Source organism: Colletotrichum siamense, assembly GCF_013390195.1.
Source record: "Colletotrichum siamense strain Cg363 chromosome Unknown KSG_Cg363_contig08, whole genome shotgun sequence".
Taxonomy (NCBI): Eukaryota; Fungi; Ascomycota; class Sordariomycetes; order Glomerellales; family Glomerellaceae; genus Colletotrichum; species Colletotrichum siamense.
The window spans coordinates 3,634,780-3,649,847 of record NW_023501021.1 but is presented as its reverse complement, the minus strand read 5'-3'; the positions used below and the strand labels follow the sequence as shown (position 1 = coordinate 3,649,847).

General features: G+C 55.1%; 2 protein-coding genes across 2 annotated transcripts; one reads left to right on the top strand and one right to left on the bottom strand.

The window, feature by feature from the left end:
* Window positions 1-3,314: 3,314 nt before the first annotated feature.
* On the bottom strand, window positions 3,315-5,274 carry aflT-0 (Efflux pump aflT; the record flags this gene model as incomplete). Its single annotated transcript, XM_036644320.1, has 5 exons — window positions 3,315-3,765; window positions 3,828-3,937; window positions 4,000-4,529; window positions 4,603-4,990; window positions 5,050-5,274. 5 exons carry the CDS (start codon window positions 5,272-5,274, stop codon window positions 3,315-3,317), a joined length of 1,704 nt encoding a protein of 567 aa, XP_036490996.1.
* Window positions 5,275-5,932: 658 nt separating this feature from the next.
* Window positions 5,933-7,842, top strand: WAR1-0 (Transcriptional regulator WAR1; the record flags this gene model as incomplete). Its single annotated transcript, XM_036644319.1, has 5 exons — window positions 5,933-6,001; window positions 6,073-6,563; window positions 6,639-6,863; window positions 6,925-7,208; window positions 7,262-7,842. 5 exons carry the CDS (start codon window positions 5,933-5,935, stop codon window positions 7,840-7,842), a joined length of 1,650 nt encoding a protein of 549 aa, XP_036490995.1.
* Window positions 7,843-15,068: the final 7,226 nt, after the last annotated feature.

Genomic DNA, 15,068 nt, shown 5'->3' with positions numbered 1-15,068 from the left:
CCACGCCTTAAAGACGGATTTGCCGCCAAGCCAAGTGGCGGTGAGCTACTGCGTAGCAATGGCCCGTCAAGCCCTGGAAGCGTCCGCCTGCATCTGATCCTCGCACTCGCTCGCCCGGCGGCGCGCCCCTCTTTTCGTTTCCTTCCAATCCCCGTCCTGGAAGCCGCCTTCCGCCTTTGCTCACCGGAGTCTCCCAGAGCGGGCGGGCCCTTGGGGCCTTGAACAACTGTTACCGGCCTTGCGGTGCCAGCGAAAGGGTGCCAGACGTGCCGTGCTGTGCTGTACAGTATGCTGCTGGTAAAAGGGGTTGGGAATCTCGCTTCGATGCTTGCTGCATCTCGCTGTAGGACATGCGAACACCGGACGCAATGATGCTCAGCCGCTACCCCCGGCTTCAAACCCTTGAGAGCTCATGCGACTGCCTTCTGTTTTCGAAGAGCTGTTTGTCGAGCCGCCTCTCACCGCAGCTTTCCGTGCCGCAGCAGCATGGCTCCTGGCTGGCCATTTCATACAACGCTGCTGCTTGATGTCCTGGTCACACCGCAGACGGGCAGCTGCGCCGGGTCTTTCCAGGAATACGCGGGTGAGCTCTCACCACACCCCTCAATATGGCAAAAGTCTGGGGTTCGCGGGGTGAGAGGGCTGAATGGAGAGCCCTATCACGATGCTCCTTTGTCCCGACACAATCACACCCAAGGAACTCTATTCGTTGTTGCGAGGGAATAGTCCATTCTCCCTGACAGCACCAGAAAATCCCTCACATTCTATGCACCATGATGACGAAGGCGAAGATGATGTTGGAGGTGGTGGCTGCCTTTTCACGGCTTAGAAGTACTGCTCATAGGGAGTCCAAGTCACGGATACATCTTTGGACTCTCCCCATCTGCCGTAGAGACTTCTGCGGCTCAACAAGGGATGGTCAGATCAGCCTGTCCAAATGCGCAGGTCGGATTGATTTTTTTTCTCCCTTCAGCCTGGAGCGTCTCCAGAGCGGTCCTTTGATAACAAACTTTTCATTCTGCATACGGCGTCACCAGCCTGGGTGGGGTGATGAAGCCTACGAGCATTCGGAGACAGTACCTTATCTCTGGTGGCAAAGAAACAGTGGCATGCTCAAGATGTCTAGGCCAGATCTTCTAGAACGGTTCTCCTGCGTTTCCCGAGTCGGCGACGTCCGCATATCTAGTACGGTGGACGGCGATCAACCACTCAAAGTAAAGAGACTTGAACATGTGTGAATGGCGGCTTGGCGTTCTGCCAGATGCTACCACACAAGTTGCAAAGGCAAGCCAACCGGCAGCCAGTCAGCAGAGCTGAATGCCCAGAGTCCGAACACACCACCGGACCTTGCCAAGTCTCTCTGCAAGGTAACGCCAGCTTTGTCTGCTCTGATTTTCATCTCCAAATCTTGGCTTCTTCGGGCTCTCCCATTGAACGATAGGCGACGGTCGATCTCGTGTAATCCACGTGTCAAGCTTTTTATCCCCTTTGACGACGGTTTTACTGCTCTCTACGAATACCATCTCAAGGTTGACAAGGCGAATTGCAACAGGACGAACAAGTCAGAACAGGGCAAAAGCAAGGACGAAATCTACGGTTCGCAACTCAGACACCCACCCCGAAGTTCGGACGTGGTGGGCAAATGGGAGAAAGGAGGCGTCTACCTGTGCGGCCCCGGGGAATGCACCCTCCGACACCCGGAGCTCTCTTGCGTCCTGCGCCTTCCCAACACATTCCCGGGGATGGCTTCCCGGTGCCTTTGCTGTGCAGAGCGGTACTCATGTAGACGTGTGTCTCTGCACGTTGCCCAGATGGCATGGCCCGTAGTCCGCGCGGCTATCAAGCTCCCCTACCGTTTGAGGCTGTCTACGGCTCAAGGACTTCATGGGATGAAAAGGAAAAATAGCAATAGCGGCGGGTTAGCATGATGATGATGTTCCTCTTGGCATTGGTTTTGAAAGTGCACCTTCTTCGCACCATTCCGCTCGAGCGTGCTTTTCTTTTCCCGATGCGTTCCTCGCACTTCTTGGCGAAGTCTCTTGGCGGGAAAGGCGAAGGGGGTTGTGCATTTGGCCTGGCCGAGAAGATCTTTCCCACGTTCGAGGACGCGAATTTGATATTGGTGAGACTGAGCCAGACAGACGTACAGAGAGAGTTTCGATGGTTCCTGTCTCGTTTCGTTGGCAATCTAGGCTTGTCAAGGTGATGGACAATCCGTTTCTTTGGGGGCTTGGTATAAGATTTTTGCCAAGAGGGGGCGTGTGCTTTCTTGTCGGAGACAGAGAGAAAAAAAAGACGGTTTTGCGGTGAGAGGGGCGTTCGCGCGGCGTTGACGTGGAAAGCTTGCGTTGCGGGATGGCTGTGTTTTTGGCGATCTTCGTGCGGGCCGTGGCGGGAACGGGGTGGCTGTCAGGACGACTTTGTCTCGTTGGCAAATTTGATTGGAACCATTTGGTTGAGGATCATTGGGGATATCGGTTTGGATGTTGTTGGGATACTGCAGCGATGTGCGCGTCTTGCCAAGTGGACGGAGGTCATTGGGATGGGATTGCGCGTTTTGCAGGGCGGCTTGGGGGGTCTACGCGGCGTTGCTATCTTTGGAAAGATGAGGATGTTTTGCATCTTTGCCTCGAGTGAGGTCTTGAGGGGTTGGATCGATCTCGTCGACTGGCTCCTGATGTGCGAGAAGACGGCAGTGGATGCTTCGAATTGCTCCAGGTTTGAGCCGAGTTGACCTGCAAAATTGCAAGAGCAGTTGGAGATGTCTGAAGTCATGATTCTCGTCACGAAGCTGTGCCAGTCTGGCGGACCAAGTGGTGCAAGACTGGTATTGGGTATCGATGGATAGGCTTCCGGCGCCTGTCCCTCAGCGTACCGTAGTTGAGGTGGAAGGACGCGTTCAGTCGTTCCCCTCTATCCCAAGTTGAAGTCAAGTCCGTTGGATCGCCTGCGTGTGAATGCAAGTGCAGGTTGCTGATCGACTGCGAAATCAGACCTGTTCGCTTGCAAAGGAGTCAGTCTGTCCCATTCGTTGACAATGGTTTACGGCCAAGCAAATCACAAGGCGCAGCTAGGCTTGGGCCAAGTGCAGTGCTCTGTAATGTCATCTCGGGCTCAAAAGTGTTAAAGTCTATTGGACGATTACAAGCAATATGGTACAAGAAAGGGGCCGAAGAGAACCTATGGTCTGACGACACCCGCAGGACTTTCCCCCGGATATGTTTGACAGCTTTCCTCGCCGTCGTGGACCAGCCCGGTGTCAGAAGAGCCCCAAGTCAACGTCAGTTGACGCGGCTCGACAGTTCACGGATGCCCTACTTGGCCTCCTCGACCTCGTCAGTCTTCTTGGTCTGCTCCTTGACGCTTCTCCATTCCGTGCCTAGACAGGCAAGAAGCGTCAGGCAGGCCAGAACGATGGACAGCAGGAAGGTCGACCGGAGCGCCTCGTTGTACGCCTTGAGCACCGCGGTCGCGGCCTCCACGCCGTACTTCTCCGTGACCATGCTCTTGAGCCCGTAGGCACCGTGGTCTATGATGACCTTGGCGTCAACCTGCTGCACCTTGTTCGTGAGTTCCTTCAGCAGCGTGCTTTGGAACAAATTTTGCGCGATTGCGAGCATAATGATGCCGGCCAAAGTCTGGGCGAGGAGAAGGACAGATGTTCCCAGGGCGATGTCCGCTCCTTTGAGGACTGTCTGTACGGCGGATAGCGGCATCTGCATGCCCTGCCCGACGCCGAGGCCAAACATCACGAGCGTGCCGGCCCTGTTTCAATCTGTTAGAGAAATCGCGTGCGTCAGAGGTAAGGGGGAGTCGTAAGAACGCACCAGTATGCCGTCGACGTCTCTAGGCTGTATCTGTAGATCAGTCCGCAAGCAACTGACAGGAGGACCGTACTGGAAACCATCTGGGGCACCCAATATCCGATTTTGGATACCTGAAGAAAGAGATACATCAGCCCACAATGCCACAAAGTCTCGTTCTCGGTTTGCTACTTACCAAAAATCCCGAGGTGATTGAGGAGACCGACACGGAGAGAGACGAAGCAAGGAAGTTGATGCCGGACTGCTCTGCCGTCACGTCCTTGACCGCCTGGAACCAGAAGGAGACGTAGTACACGATAACGAACACCGTGCCGTTCGTTCCCAGCATGAAGAGGGTCCCGCTGGCGACGGATCTCTGGCGCATGAGCCGGACCGGCAGGGTGGCTTCGTCGCCGCGACGGTACTGCACGTAGAGCCACACGATTAACAGGACGCCAAAGAGGCATAGGCAGAGAATAATGCGCCAGTTGCTCCAGGCGTAGACGGTTCCTCCCCACTGCAGAGCCAGCAAGAAGCAGACCATGAGTGGCATCAGGAGAGCGTTTCCGAGGGGGTCCATGCTCTTGAGGAGGGGGCCGATGGCCTTGGTTTCGCCCGTCTTCTTGGGAGGCTTGACGAACAGAATGACCATGACGGCTGTGACGGCGCCGAGGGGGAGATTGATCCAGAAACACCATCGCCAGGAGGCATTGTCGGTAAGGGCACCTGAGTGTATTGTAAGCATATTGGCTAATCGGTCTTATATGGAAGGAAAGCATAGGGGGTTGGAGATTCGTACCTCCAATCGTCGGACCGATGATCTCAGCAATACCAGCCATGCCACCGATCATGCCCGTGTAGATGGGACGCTTCTGGACCGGAAAGCTAAGGGCAATGATGATGAATACTCCCGATAGCATCCCCGCGCAGCCGATACCAGAGATTGCTCTGCCGATGATGAGGGCCAGGGAGTTTGGGGCAGCGCCGCAGACTATCGATCCGAACTCGAAGATGCCGAGCGCGGCGAGGAACACCCAGGTAACTCTGAGCTCGGCGAAAAGCTTGCCGAACATGAGCTGGAAGCAGCACGTGGCCAAGGGGAACGAGGTTCCGTACCAGGCCACGTCACCGAGAGACTTGAACTCGGTCGTGATGGTGGGGATTGCTGTTGCGAGGATTGTACGGTCCTGGGGGTTGCAATGTCAGTTGCTGCTCAGAATGGGGTTGCGAAAGATGGGAAGATTACCAGAGACAGGCAGAAAACCGCCAGCGTGAGACCGGCGACGATGCAGACCAGGCCAAGGCCGGTCGCATACTCGGGCTCGGGATCATCAGAGCCACTTTCCGTGGTGCCGTCCAGCTCCTTGTCAGACTGGTCTTTGGGAATGGCTTCCTTCTCAGGCCGGCGAGAGTCCTTGTCCACGTCTTGGAGCGGGACTTCGCTAGTCTGAACTTGGTGATCCGAAGCCATTTTCGCGAAGCCCTTGTGATGTCAAAGATTGTCAAGTGAAAAAGAAAAGAAAAGAATCACTGTAGAAGGAAAATTATTGCGACGGGGAGGAAGAGAATTCGCAAGCGAACTTTCCTCGACAAACTGACATCTTTCCTATATACTGGTATTACACGAGACATGTCTGCGGCGCCGGGCAGCAAAATGCCTTCCGGGAGTTGGACGTTGGCCGTGTAATTGAACGGCGCGGCTCACTACCTGTCGCGATCGGCCACTGCCTCTCGGAAGGCTTTTTGACTCCCGGGCCCGGGCGTCTCATGCGTTTTGTGTCGCCCCTTCCCACACCCGTCCGACCTCCTCCCGTAACGAGTTCGGTGTGACTCATACGCCGATTGCTTCTTTAACGGATCCCCGCGGCCTGCAATTTCATCCCGGATGCAAAATTAAATCGCTCGACGCCGACGACGACAATTGACTGGGCCCCTGGTCATGCCGGATGTTCCTCACGCAGGTGAGAAAAGGAGAGCTTGCACAAACTGTTCCCGGTCCAAGGCAAAATGTGTCTGGCCTAGTGCAGCAGATGGCTCCGAGCCCCATATCTGTCAAAGGTTCATCTATCTGGAAAACTGAAGAAAAACTTTCTTTCTGGAGATCTGAGCTGACCGCGTTCGCGGCGTAGATGTTCAAGCAACGGTTTGGAGTGCTCGAGGTCAGAGCCGCAGGCCAAGAGGAAGAGAGGAAAGGCGACGTAAGAGGTCTCCGACCGTTTTGCAAGACACGCGAGGCTGATGATTTACAAACCCCTGAAGCCACGCAAAGGTCCTTGAACGCAAGCTGGATGATATCATGCTGCTCTTGAATCGAGAACGCGACCTGTCAGCTCAAAACAGCCAGGCTTCCGACAGTCAACCTTCGCCGTTGGTCGGCCTCGCTTCGCATAGTCAGGGAGAGGAAGACCCGAACGTGTCGTTCTATACACCTCCGACCATCATCGACCCTAGCGTCGAGGCAATCACCATCATCCCTGGCTACCAAGTGACACTCCAGGAAGCTGAGCTGATTTTCCAACTCTACACATCCGACTTCGTCCCACAGTTCCCCTTCGTACCGTTGCCCAACGACAACGCGTACGACTTCTACAGGAGCAAGCCGTTGCTCTTCAAAACAGTGTTATGGACGTGCATGCCTCCCAGCCGCGACCTGAGCGTGGGTTTTGAGAGGTGGTTTCGGCAACATGTTGCCTATCGAGTCGTCGTCCTGCTCGAGAAGAACCTAGAGATTCTGCAGGCGCTGCTCGTCTACTTTGCCTGGTAATCCCTCTACTCCGCATTGGCTCTTTTCCCTGCCCATAAGCCAGTTTCTCTGACACGTCTCCGTACCGACAGGAACGATATTCTCTACTACGCGAGATCCAGCGACACGAGCCTCATGCAGCTGGCTCGCGGTCTAGCAGAAGACTTGGGGCTTACCAAACGCCCCGGCATCCCGGTGTCCCCATCCGGCTCCATCTACGAAGATGCCGCCTTCCTCAGGGAGGACATCCAGGTAAGAAACCAGCATACGAATGCTGGACGGAGGGCTGTCCTAGGTCTATTTCACATGTCATCGGTGTAAGTGAGCCAGACAACCCCTCAACATCCCCTAAAGCTGACGAGCTCGAACGTGACAAAGGCTGTCCGGTCTTCTCGGCAGATCATCTTGGCTAGAGTTTACTCGTTACTTTGACGACTGCTGCGAGAAGCTGGCAAATGCTCAGGAATACTCGACAGATCTGCTGCTTGTGCAGCTGATTGGAGCTCGGAAAGTTGCGCTCAGGGTGGATGATACCTTCAGAGAGCAGAGCGAGCTTGCCAACGACCAGACTTTCGGGGGCCTCCACGCCCTGGCCATTGCTACCGTCGAAAAGGAGTTGGACTCGTTCATGGACTCCTTGCCCACTCCGCTGCGTTCAAACTGTACGTATTTCCTCTTTTTCTGCTTGGGAATCTGCTGACGTTTCTCTGAAAAGATCTCCTGCGTGAGCAATCTGCAGCGATCCGCATCCGACTCTTCGAGCCGGCCATCCACGTCCAAGGCAGCACACGACCGCAGATACCTCACCTCAGATCTCGCATGATGTGGCAGTGCCTGACAAGTATTCAAGAGCTCCTCAACGCCTTCCTCGCCCTGCCTGTGGAAACATACGCATCGCTCACCTTCATCTCGATCCTGCACCTCGCGCTGGCCATCATCAAGGCCTGCGGCCTCCTCTGCATGAAAGACCGCGACTGGGACCTCGAAACGGCGAGGGCGAGCCTCAGCCTGGCAGATACGCTTCAGATCCTGAGCGAGCGGTTCGATGCCGCCACTCGTATCGACGCCGCCGGTTGCGCGTCTCTTGTTAACCGCCAGCCCTTGCTCTCTTCATATGCCGAGAATTACAGAGCAATCAGGCGCTGGTTCCTGTCCAAGGTCGGTCCTGCGGGGGCTACCAGCACGATGCCAACGATGATGGATCCTGTGTTTGCGGAGGGTGTGGGAGTGCCTGAAGGCTTTGAGTTTTGGCAACAGTTGTCGGAGTTGACCTATGGAGCCCTACCAAATACTTGATTTCCGGGGTGTTCCTGTTGACGAGCCTTGCGGGGCTACCGCAGCTGTCATGCTGGGGGTAATCTGCGGTTGTGTAGCGTGGGCTGGACGGCCAGAGAGAGGTCTCGCGTGGGCATGAAATTAGACTTGCAATGGCTGGCAGTATGACGGACTATTTGGTCGTTACGCGGATATGGTTCAGCTCCATAGAACACCTGAATTGATAGCCAAAACTTTCGATTGATGCATGTTGTCTGGAGTTTGCCATCAGTTGAAGCTGACTCAATCTTCTCCTTTTCCAAAGCCGAATGAGAGCTGAACGTTGGCTGCGGAATGAACGGGGGCAAGCGATTCACATCATCCAAATAGTCTTGACACGCGCAGCAAGAAGAATTGCAAAAAAAAAAAAAAATAATAATAATAAAAAAAAATGGTTAGTTAGTCTTATCGCATTTGTCTGGCGAAGAACAAATTGTTGTTGGCAAAAAAGAACGTCGTTAGTTGAAACGGCAAAAGGTGAAGGACCGACCGCGGTTCGAACGCGGGGCCTAGAGATAACTGCGTGGGACTGCAATCTCTCGCTCTACCACTGAGCTATCGATCCGACTGTGGTGATTGGTTGTGGCGAGATAGATGGTAGGCTTGACTAAGTCGCTAGATCAAAAGTTGTGGAGCCGACTGGACACATTCATGCCTCTGTGCCCCCTAGAATCCTACGCAACGATCGAATAGTTGAAGACCATTGTTGTTGCTTTCCAAGGAGGAAACTTTCTATACCACGAAGTTGATTTCTGCTCCGACCTTGAGGTGCATTGCATTCCTTGAATCCAGCTCCCCTGAGCATAGACCACAAGGGTCTTGTCAACGAACACGCTTCTCAGTGTTCACAGCGACAATATTTTATTGCCAATTCCTCTGCAAGCTTTTACTAGATGAAACAAATAGCTGGATACAACGCATGTGATAGATGAGTTCACGATATAAGCTATATTACTTTGGATCAACAGTACGCCTCAGCCCAAGACCTGGGAAGGCCTGAAGACCGAAGAGGTCCAGGACGGTTGAACACAACTGGATTTTGTCAGTGATGAAGCCTGGCCGCTGCGTCAACATCTTGTTTGGTTTTTGGAGGTTGCAGATTCGCATGGCCTTTTTGCAGGAGCCTCTACGTGAGCACCGAACACCCGATCGATCCAGAGGCAGTTGGAAGCAATAATCGAGCAGTCATCTCGAAATCAGGAACGCCTCCCTGTCGCGTGACCTCACTCCCACCCCCACAGGCCAAACCATATGAGCAAACGTCCAAAGTGGCGATAGATGATCCATATCTGACCATCCGAACAGACTTGCAACTTGGGATGAACGGAACATCACAGCAGATCACCGGCACTCCAAACAGGGACTGTACCTCATTACCAAGGCCCATTGATCGCAGGCCCTGGGAGCCAGCCAACTTACCCAAGCTCAAGAAACGATATCTCCTCGACGGAACCAGGCATGCCAATGCGCCAACCTCCTCGACTTCGAGAGCCATGCCATAACCCTGGCAGATGGCCGCACAAGAGCCATGCCCGGTCGAAGCCAGCCGCCCTGATCCAGAGAATGTCACTCACTCCTATCGTAAATGAGTCACCTGAACTTTCCCTCGAGTACTCTGCAGTCAAGCTACACGCACCAGCCTTTTCTGCCTTTGAAAAGCACTGGCCTGCGGCGTTAGGCAGAGCTGCAGAGGCGAGGAGCAGACGGTGTGAGCTGGCCAAGTGGGTCACGATGCAGGTCTGGAATGGCGAGAGCTGGGGGGTTGGCTTTTTTTTTTCTAGAGTGTCGGTGAAGGGGGACCCGCGACCTATTGGCGCGTTGGTGCTGCAGGCATCAGAGGTGAGAGGGAGAGCATGCCCAAACGTTTGCCTTGGTCGAAGTGCAGTGGTTGACCGGTCCGCTTCTCCTCAATCTAGCGCCGTGCCAATTCAAGGCACAGCGAAGGTTTACGCGCTCGAAACATCGTCAACTTTGGTTTGTTACGCGCGTGTCTTAGGTAGGCAGGTCGGCTGCAGGACATGCAAAGCCGCATGACCTTGGGTTTCCCCCCAAGGCGCTTTAAGCAAATCCGAAGTGCTTGCTAGATAGACTACACCGCAAAGTGAACACTGTAAACCGATTGATTCACCGAATCGGCACGAATGGATGCGGGCGAAACCAGTTTGACGGACCAGTTGTCATGTAGCCTCAACAACGAATGAGCCCATCGCCTCGACGACCCGAGCAGAATTTTGCCGGGAAATGGCCGAACTGATAACATCCCGAGTTTCGAGTCTAGCGTAGAGGATGTGGATGCACGCAGGAGGCTCTTTGATGCCGCTCGACGGCGCCGCAGAATTTTTGTTCTAGGTGGACTCTAGAAGGACCACAGGTTGCGGATCTCTCTCCTTTCCCCTGGTAGGCAATGTGGACACCGTTGCCATCGGAATGCGGAAAAGGGCCGACAGTCTGCCGTGGTTGCCGAGGTGTCTTGCGTTCCGTACGTGTATCCAAGTCCGGCGACGGCTCGGGGCAGCTCTCGGGAAAGCCCCCCCGGAGGCGTCGGCCAACAAAAGCGGGCCTTCTCGGTGTACGAGTCAGACGTGGATGAGGCAACTTTGGTGACCTAGTCTGTTCCAACGACTCTGCTGACGGTGGAAATGATTGTCGCCTCTGCCACAATCATGTTGCCTTTGCCACCAGGTTTTGAATCATGGTGGCTGGCGCATCTGTACTGCGCATAGTAGAAATTGGAACCAAGGGACCACTTTGCTGACTTGTTCAACCGACGAGTCTTTCCATCCGTCTGAACCAGTAAGGCCACTGGCGAAAAAAACAGCAACGAAGCTGAATGGACAGTGGCTGGGCAGTGACGAAGGCGTCATATGAATCCCAGACAGCGCTAATGTGAGGAAGCTTCCTCGTCAACGGAGACTGCTTTTCTTCAACGAGTATCGCGGCATCAGGAATTGCGCCGAATAACAATTGCGGTAACTGCGAGGGTCGAGATAGCAAGTTGAAGAAATGGGCATGAAGACAGTGGATCCGTGTGTGGTTCGGAGAAGGCCCGATCGATTGAGCGAGAGAAAAATATCCCGAAAGACACATTCATTGGTTGGCCAGCAATCCTGGAACCTGACCGAGAAAGGAGAAGAACAAGCTCCGGAGGGCCACACCGCCCGAGTCGTCTCAGGAACAAGAAACGTAAGGTGCTGTGGCTGGCATCTGACAGCGAGAGATGGGCGCCCCATGTGGTTTTCCCATCGCCCGTCAGTCCCAATCCGGCGGCGTGGACGCCGGTGAGGGCTGTTGGCGTGGGACGATTCAGGCACGCAGGCGACGCTGGCCGACGTGGCGGTTGGGTGTTACCGGCCCTAGGAGCTGCAGCAGTCGCCCGTCGCAGTTGTAAGGCGGTATGCGGCTTATTCTTGGATCTTTTCCTGGGACGAAACGCCCTGTTGTCAATCTCGGGCTGCCACTGTTGAGGGGCTATCGTCGACGGAGCGTTCACATTGGACAAGGACGCAGATGGTGAAAGGGCCAGTCGCCGTTCCCGCTCCGTTCCCGCTCCCGTCCGTCTCGTCGCAAGTTTGGAGCAGGCTTACCGGCACCACATGGACTGCCAGATCTCCCGTGCGTGCTGGATCTTCACTGTCCATGGTGTATCTGCAATCATTCACATGCGGGCCTGTACGTCTGCGCCGGCGGGGCTTCTGCAAGCAGCAAAACAGAGAATGATGCTGTCTCTGGTGGTTGCGGCCTAGTGGGCTGGCTGCTGGTGATTGTGACGTACGCAGATTCTCGATTGCTTGCCTCTCGCCATTGCAATGGAAACTCAAGATTGTGAGGCCGCGCCCTGGCCAACAATCGCTCGTCTCAGTCGCCCTGAGTAGTTCTTTCTGGCTGGCCGAGACCCGTTATCTTCTGGTCCAGACACTGCGTCCGGACTCATCACGCCTGGGCTGGCCTATGGTGACAGTTGAGTTGAGGGCTGGGAGCCAGGGAGTCAAGGGCCTCAAGCTGCGCAGTGTATCGTACTGAAACCGAACCGACCAGCCAGTGCTGCGTGCGTGGCTCCAGTACCTTTGTTGCGGCTAGGCGGGACACAGGTCAGCCTGACGGAGCAGAAAGCCCGGCGTCGATGGTGTCTGTCAGTATTCCATGGAGACCCTAATAATTGTCTAGCTCATGGCTGAGTTGGGATTAGCCCTGAAGGTGCGAGCGAGCTGGAGGCAGAGCGAGGTATCCGAAGAGCTGGGCAAGTCGTTGGGCAAGAATGATGACTTCATCATGTACTGCGCGTTATCTGCGTTACCTCTGGACTGCACCTAGATGAGTCCGAAAAGAGTATCAAATTGTGAGGAATGAGCTCTCGGGATTGAGGGGCTGTCGACGTGTTGCACAGGGGCAGGACAGAGGGGGGAGGGCATAAGACGCAAGTCACTTTCCCTTTGCCCCTCCGACCCGACTCCGTAGGGAAGCTAAGACCACTGAAGCCGAACCAATAGGAAGTGATCCAATAGATGCAATCCAGAACGACGTGGTCGAAGCATCTTATCGCCCCGGACTAACGTCTCGGCGGGTGTCCAACACCACTGCAGCGAAAGCAGAAGGGGGGAAAGGAGCAGCAGGAACGGGCTCCGCGTCCCAGGCACGGTACTCTTCCAGACAGGGCAGCCCGCTGATTGGCTCGCTAGCAGCTACGTACCGACGGCATACGCAGTACTTGGCTCACCACAATAATGATGCGGGGAAGACAAGTACAGCCGATGTATGCTGTCCAAGAACGCAGGCCAGACTTCCGGAGCAGCAAGAACAGCTCCCGTCCGTTTCGAACCATGATCAATACGTACCGGGTATGCTTTGTCGCATCAACCGGCTCTCAGGCTCAACGAGAGGCACCGGCACAAGCACAAACCAGCGGTGGCCAGGGCCTCTTCACGTGTCAAACGAGAGCAAGCAAGCGTTTTCCACGCCCGTTTCCAATGCCTTCTTTGTACCTTAAATCTGAAGCAACGTGGACACGTCCAGGGACGAGGGGCTTGCGACGTCCATCACAAAGAGCGGACAAGAGTCAGTTGAATCATCAGTCAAACCACACGGCCCGAAGCCGCTCCCTCCCCGATTGGAACTCAAACACCAGCTCGATCCAATGCACCAGCTGTCCCCTGCACGGTTTGGACGACGAGAACTTGTTTGAGTCCGTGGTATCTGTAGAGGTGCCTGAACTTTGAAAGCCTTACCATCCGGAGCGTGAGGCAGGTAGACGGGGGAGCTGACGAAGACACGAATGGGGACAGCAACGACCCCCGCGATGCCGTTCTTGGGGTGTCCGGCGGGCTGACAGTCCTGCGCTCAGAGCAATGGACAACGAGGAAAGGCCACTCCGACGCCAAAATCGGAAAGCCTCCAAGCCTGGTATCCCAAAATGAATGGGAAGCCAGAGAGCCAGCCGAGCTCCCCAAGTCACGGATGTATTCTTTGAGCAACTTGAGGTCAGAGATGAAACGGACGTGGGTTTGTTTGGCAGAACAGGCAGGCATGCCTTGCGCAATCAGGAACCTGAGGCACACCCTACCATCTCTGATGTCCTCATCTCCCGTCCCTTCCAGACGCCAGCCAGCCAGGCGTAAGAGACTTTGTCCGTGGTGTAGGTACGGGTACCTTGACAAGGGTCGGATGGAGGATGGAGGACCCCGATTTTGGCATGGAGCTGCCCAATTGTGCGCGACTGTACACGTGTAGAGGTAAGGAACCCAGCAGATGCATCAAGTACCGCCGTACGTACCCTGGCTACCTAGCATTGCGGCGATGAAGTGTGGATGGACATTTAATCGGAGCTCATGTAAGGAAAAAGGCTAAGCTGGGTCGAGGGAGATGGAAGGGCAAAAAAGGGACGGGGGATGAGGGATTCTAGGAAATGCGATTCGTATTGCACCGGTCATGCAACTTCGGGTTATTCCTGTTGCTCCATGCTTGCTCACTCACCTAAAGCCAAAAAGCAACAGACACTTTCACGGTGTTGCTTTCCGTTCAGTTATTCCCTCTCTCAGGCGCATGTGATTGATCAAGTGTCTCCCCAAAGGCTGCGGGGCGCATCTAGTCTCCGGTCAGGACTCTTCCTCTATCGAGAGTTTGGACTCTCATTCGTAGTTAGCATCGTCAGCTTCCCACTTTCTCATACGTCTCCTTCCCAGACTCCCCCTTCACTTTCTCCAACTCTCCATCCGCTCTCTTTCAACCGTCTTCCCGCCCTTACCGAATGGTCGAATACATTCCCTTCTTTCAGCTGCCTACCTACTTTTCCTAGCTCTCTTGCACACGAGCATTGTACTCCAGGGCAGGTACTTACTTTCCATTACCAGTAGCAAGCCCCCCGGCCAGTCAGACCAAATATATTGCCACCAATTACCATCTTGGTTCCACGACTTCGGCACGCCTACCCCAACTTTGCTCGTCTTGTCCCCTCCCCTCCCTTCCAGCCCAGCCCAGGCCAGCCGCAACAAAGGCAGCCGGTTGTCTCTCCAGGGTGGTCGTCGATTGGCCTCCTGCACTCTGAGCTGTCAACGACCTTTCCTCCCATTGCTTTTGTCCCGACGGACAAATCGAGCAGCGTTTCCTTTCCCTCTTTGGGCTGCTCAGCTTCAGGGTCCAGCTCCAAAGGAAGCAGGCGCAGGTCGCAACAACAGGGGCGTTCGGCTACCAGGCAAACCGTTCCGTCTGGCGACCGACGGGCTGCACATCCCGCCAATCCTCTACAGGACCCCTTCGTCCCATTTGTCCACCCACCGTACCGTACCCTACCGTACCCTACCGTACCCTACCGTACCCTACCGTCTGCGCCGCCCCCAACGACCCTTGATCTGCCGCCTCCCCGGCTGATCGCGTGTCACGAGAGCGATAGAGACCGCCCGAGACGACAGCTAAACAGGGGAGAAAAAAGAAAAGCCAAGGAGGAGGGACAAAAAGAGGCGGTAGTGTCCGGCATGGGACGTGGAGCACTGGAGTCAGTCGCCCACAATAACAATAACCGCTGCCCTACCGAAACAATCGAATTGCTGCATTTCCCATAATTGCCCGCCCCCCAGCCCAAGCAAGCAAGGCGGTCCAGCCCAACCCCAACCTCAGCCAACAATCACCCTCATCCAGTGTCCACATCCACCCGACCCGCGAACCCGCTTTCTCGACCCGTCACCACTAGCCGCGAAATTCACCTATGTCCGGCTGAC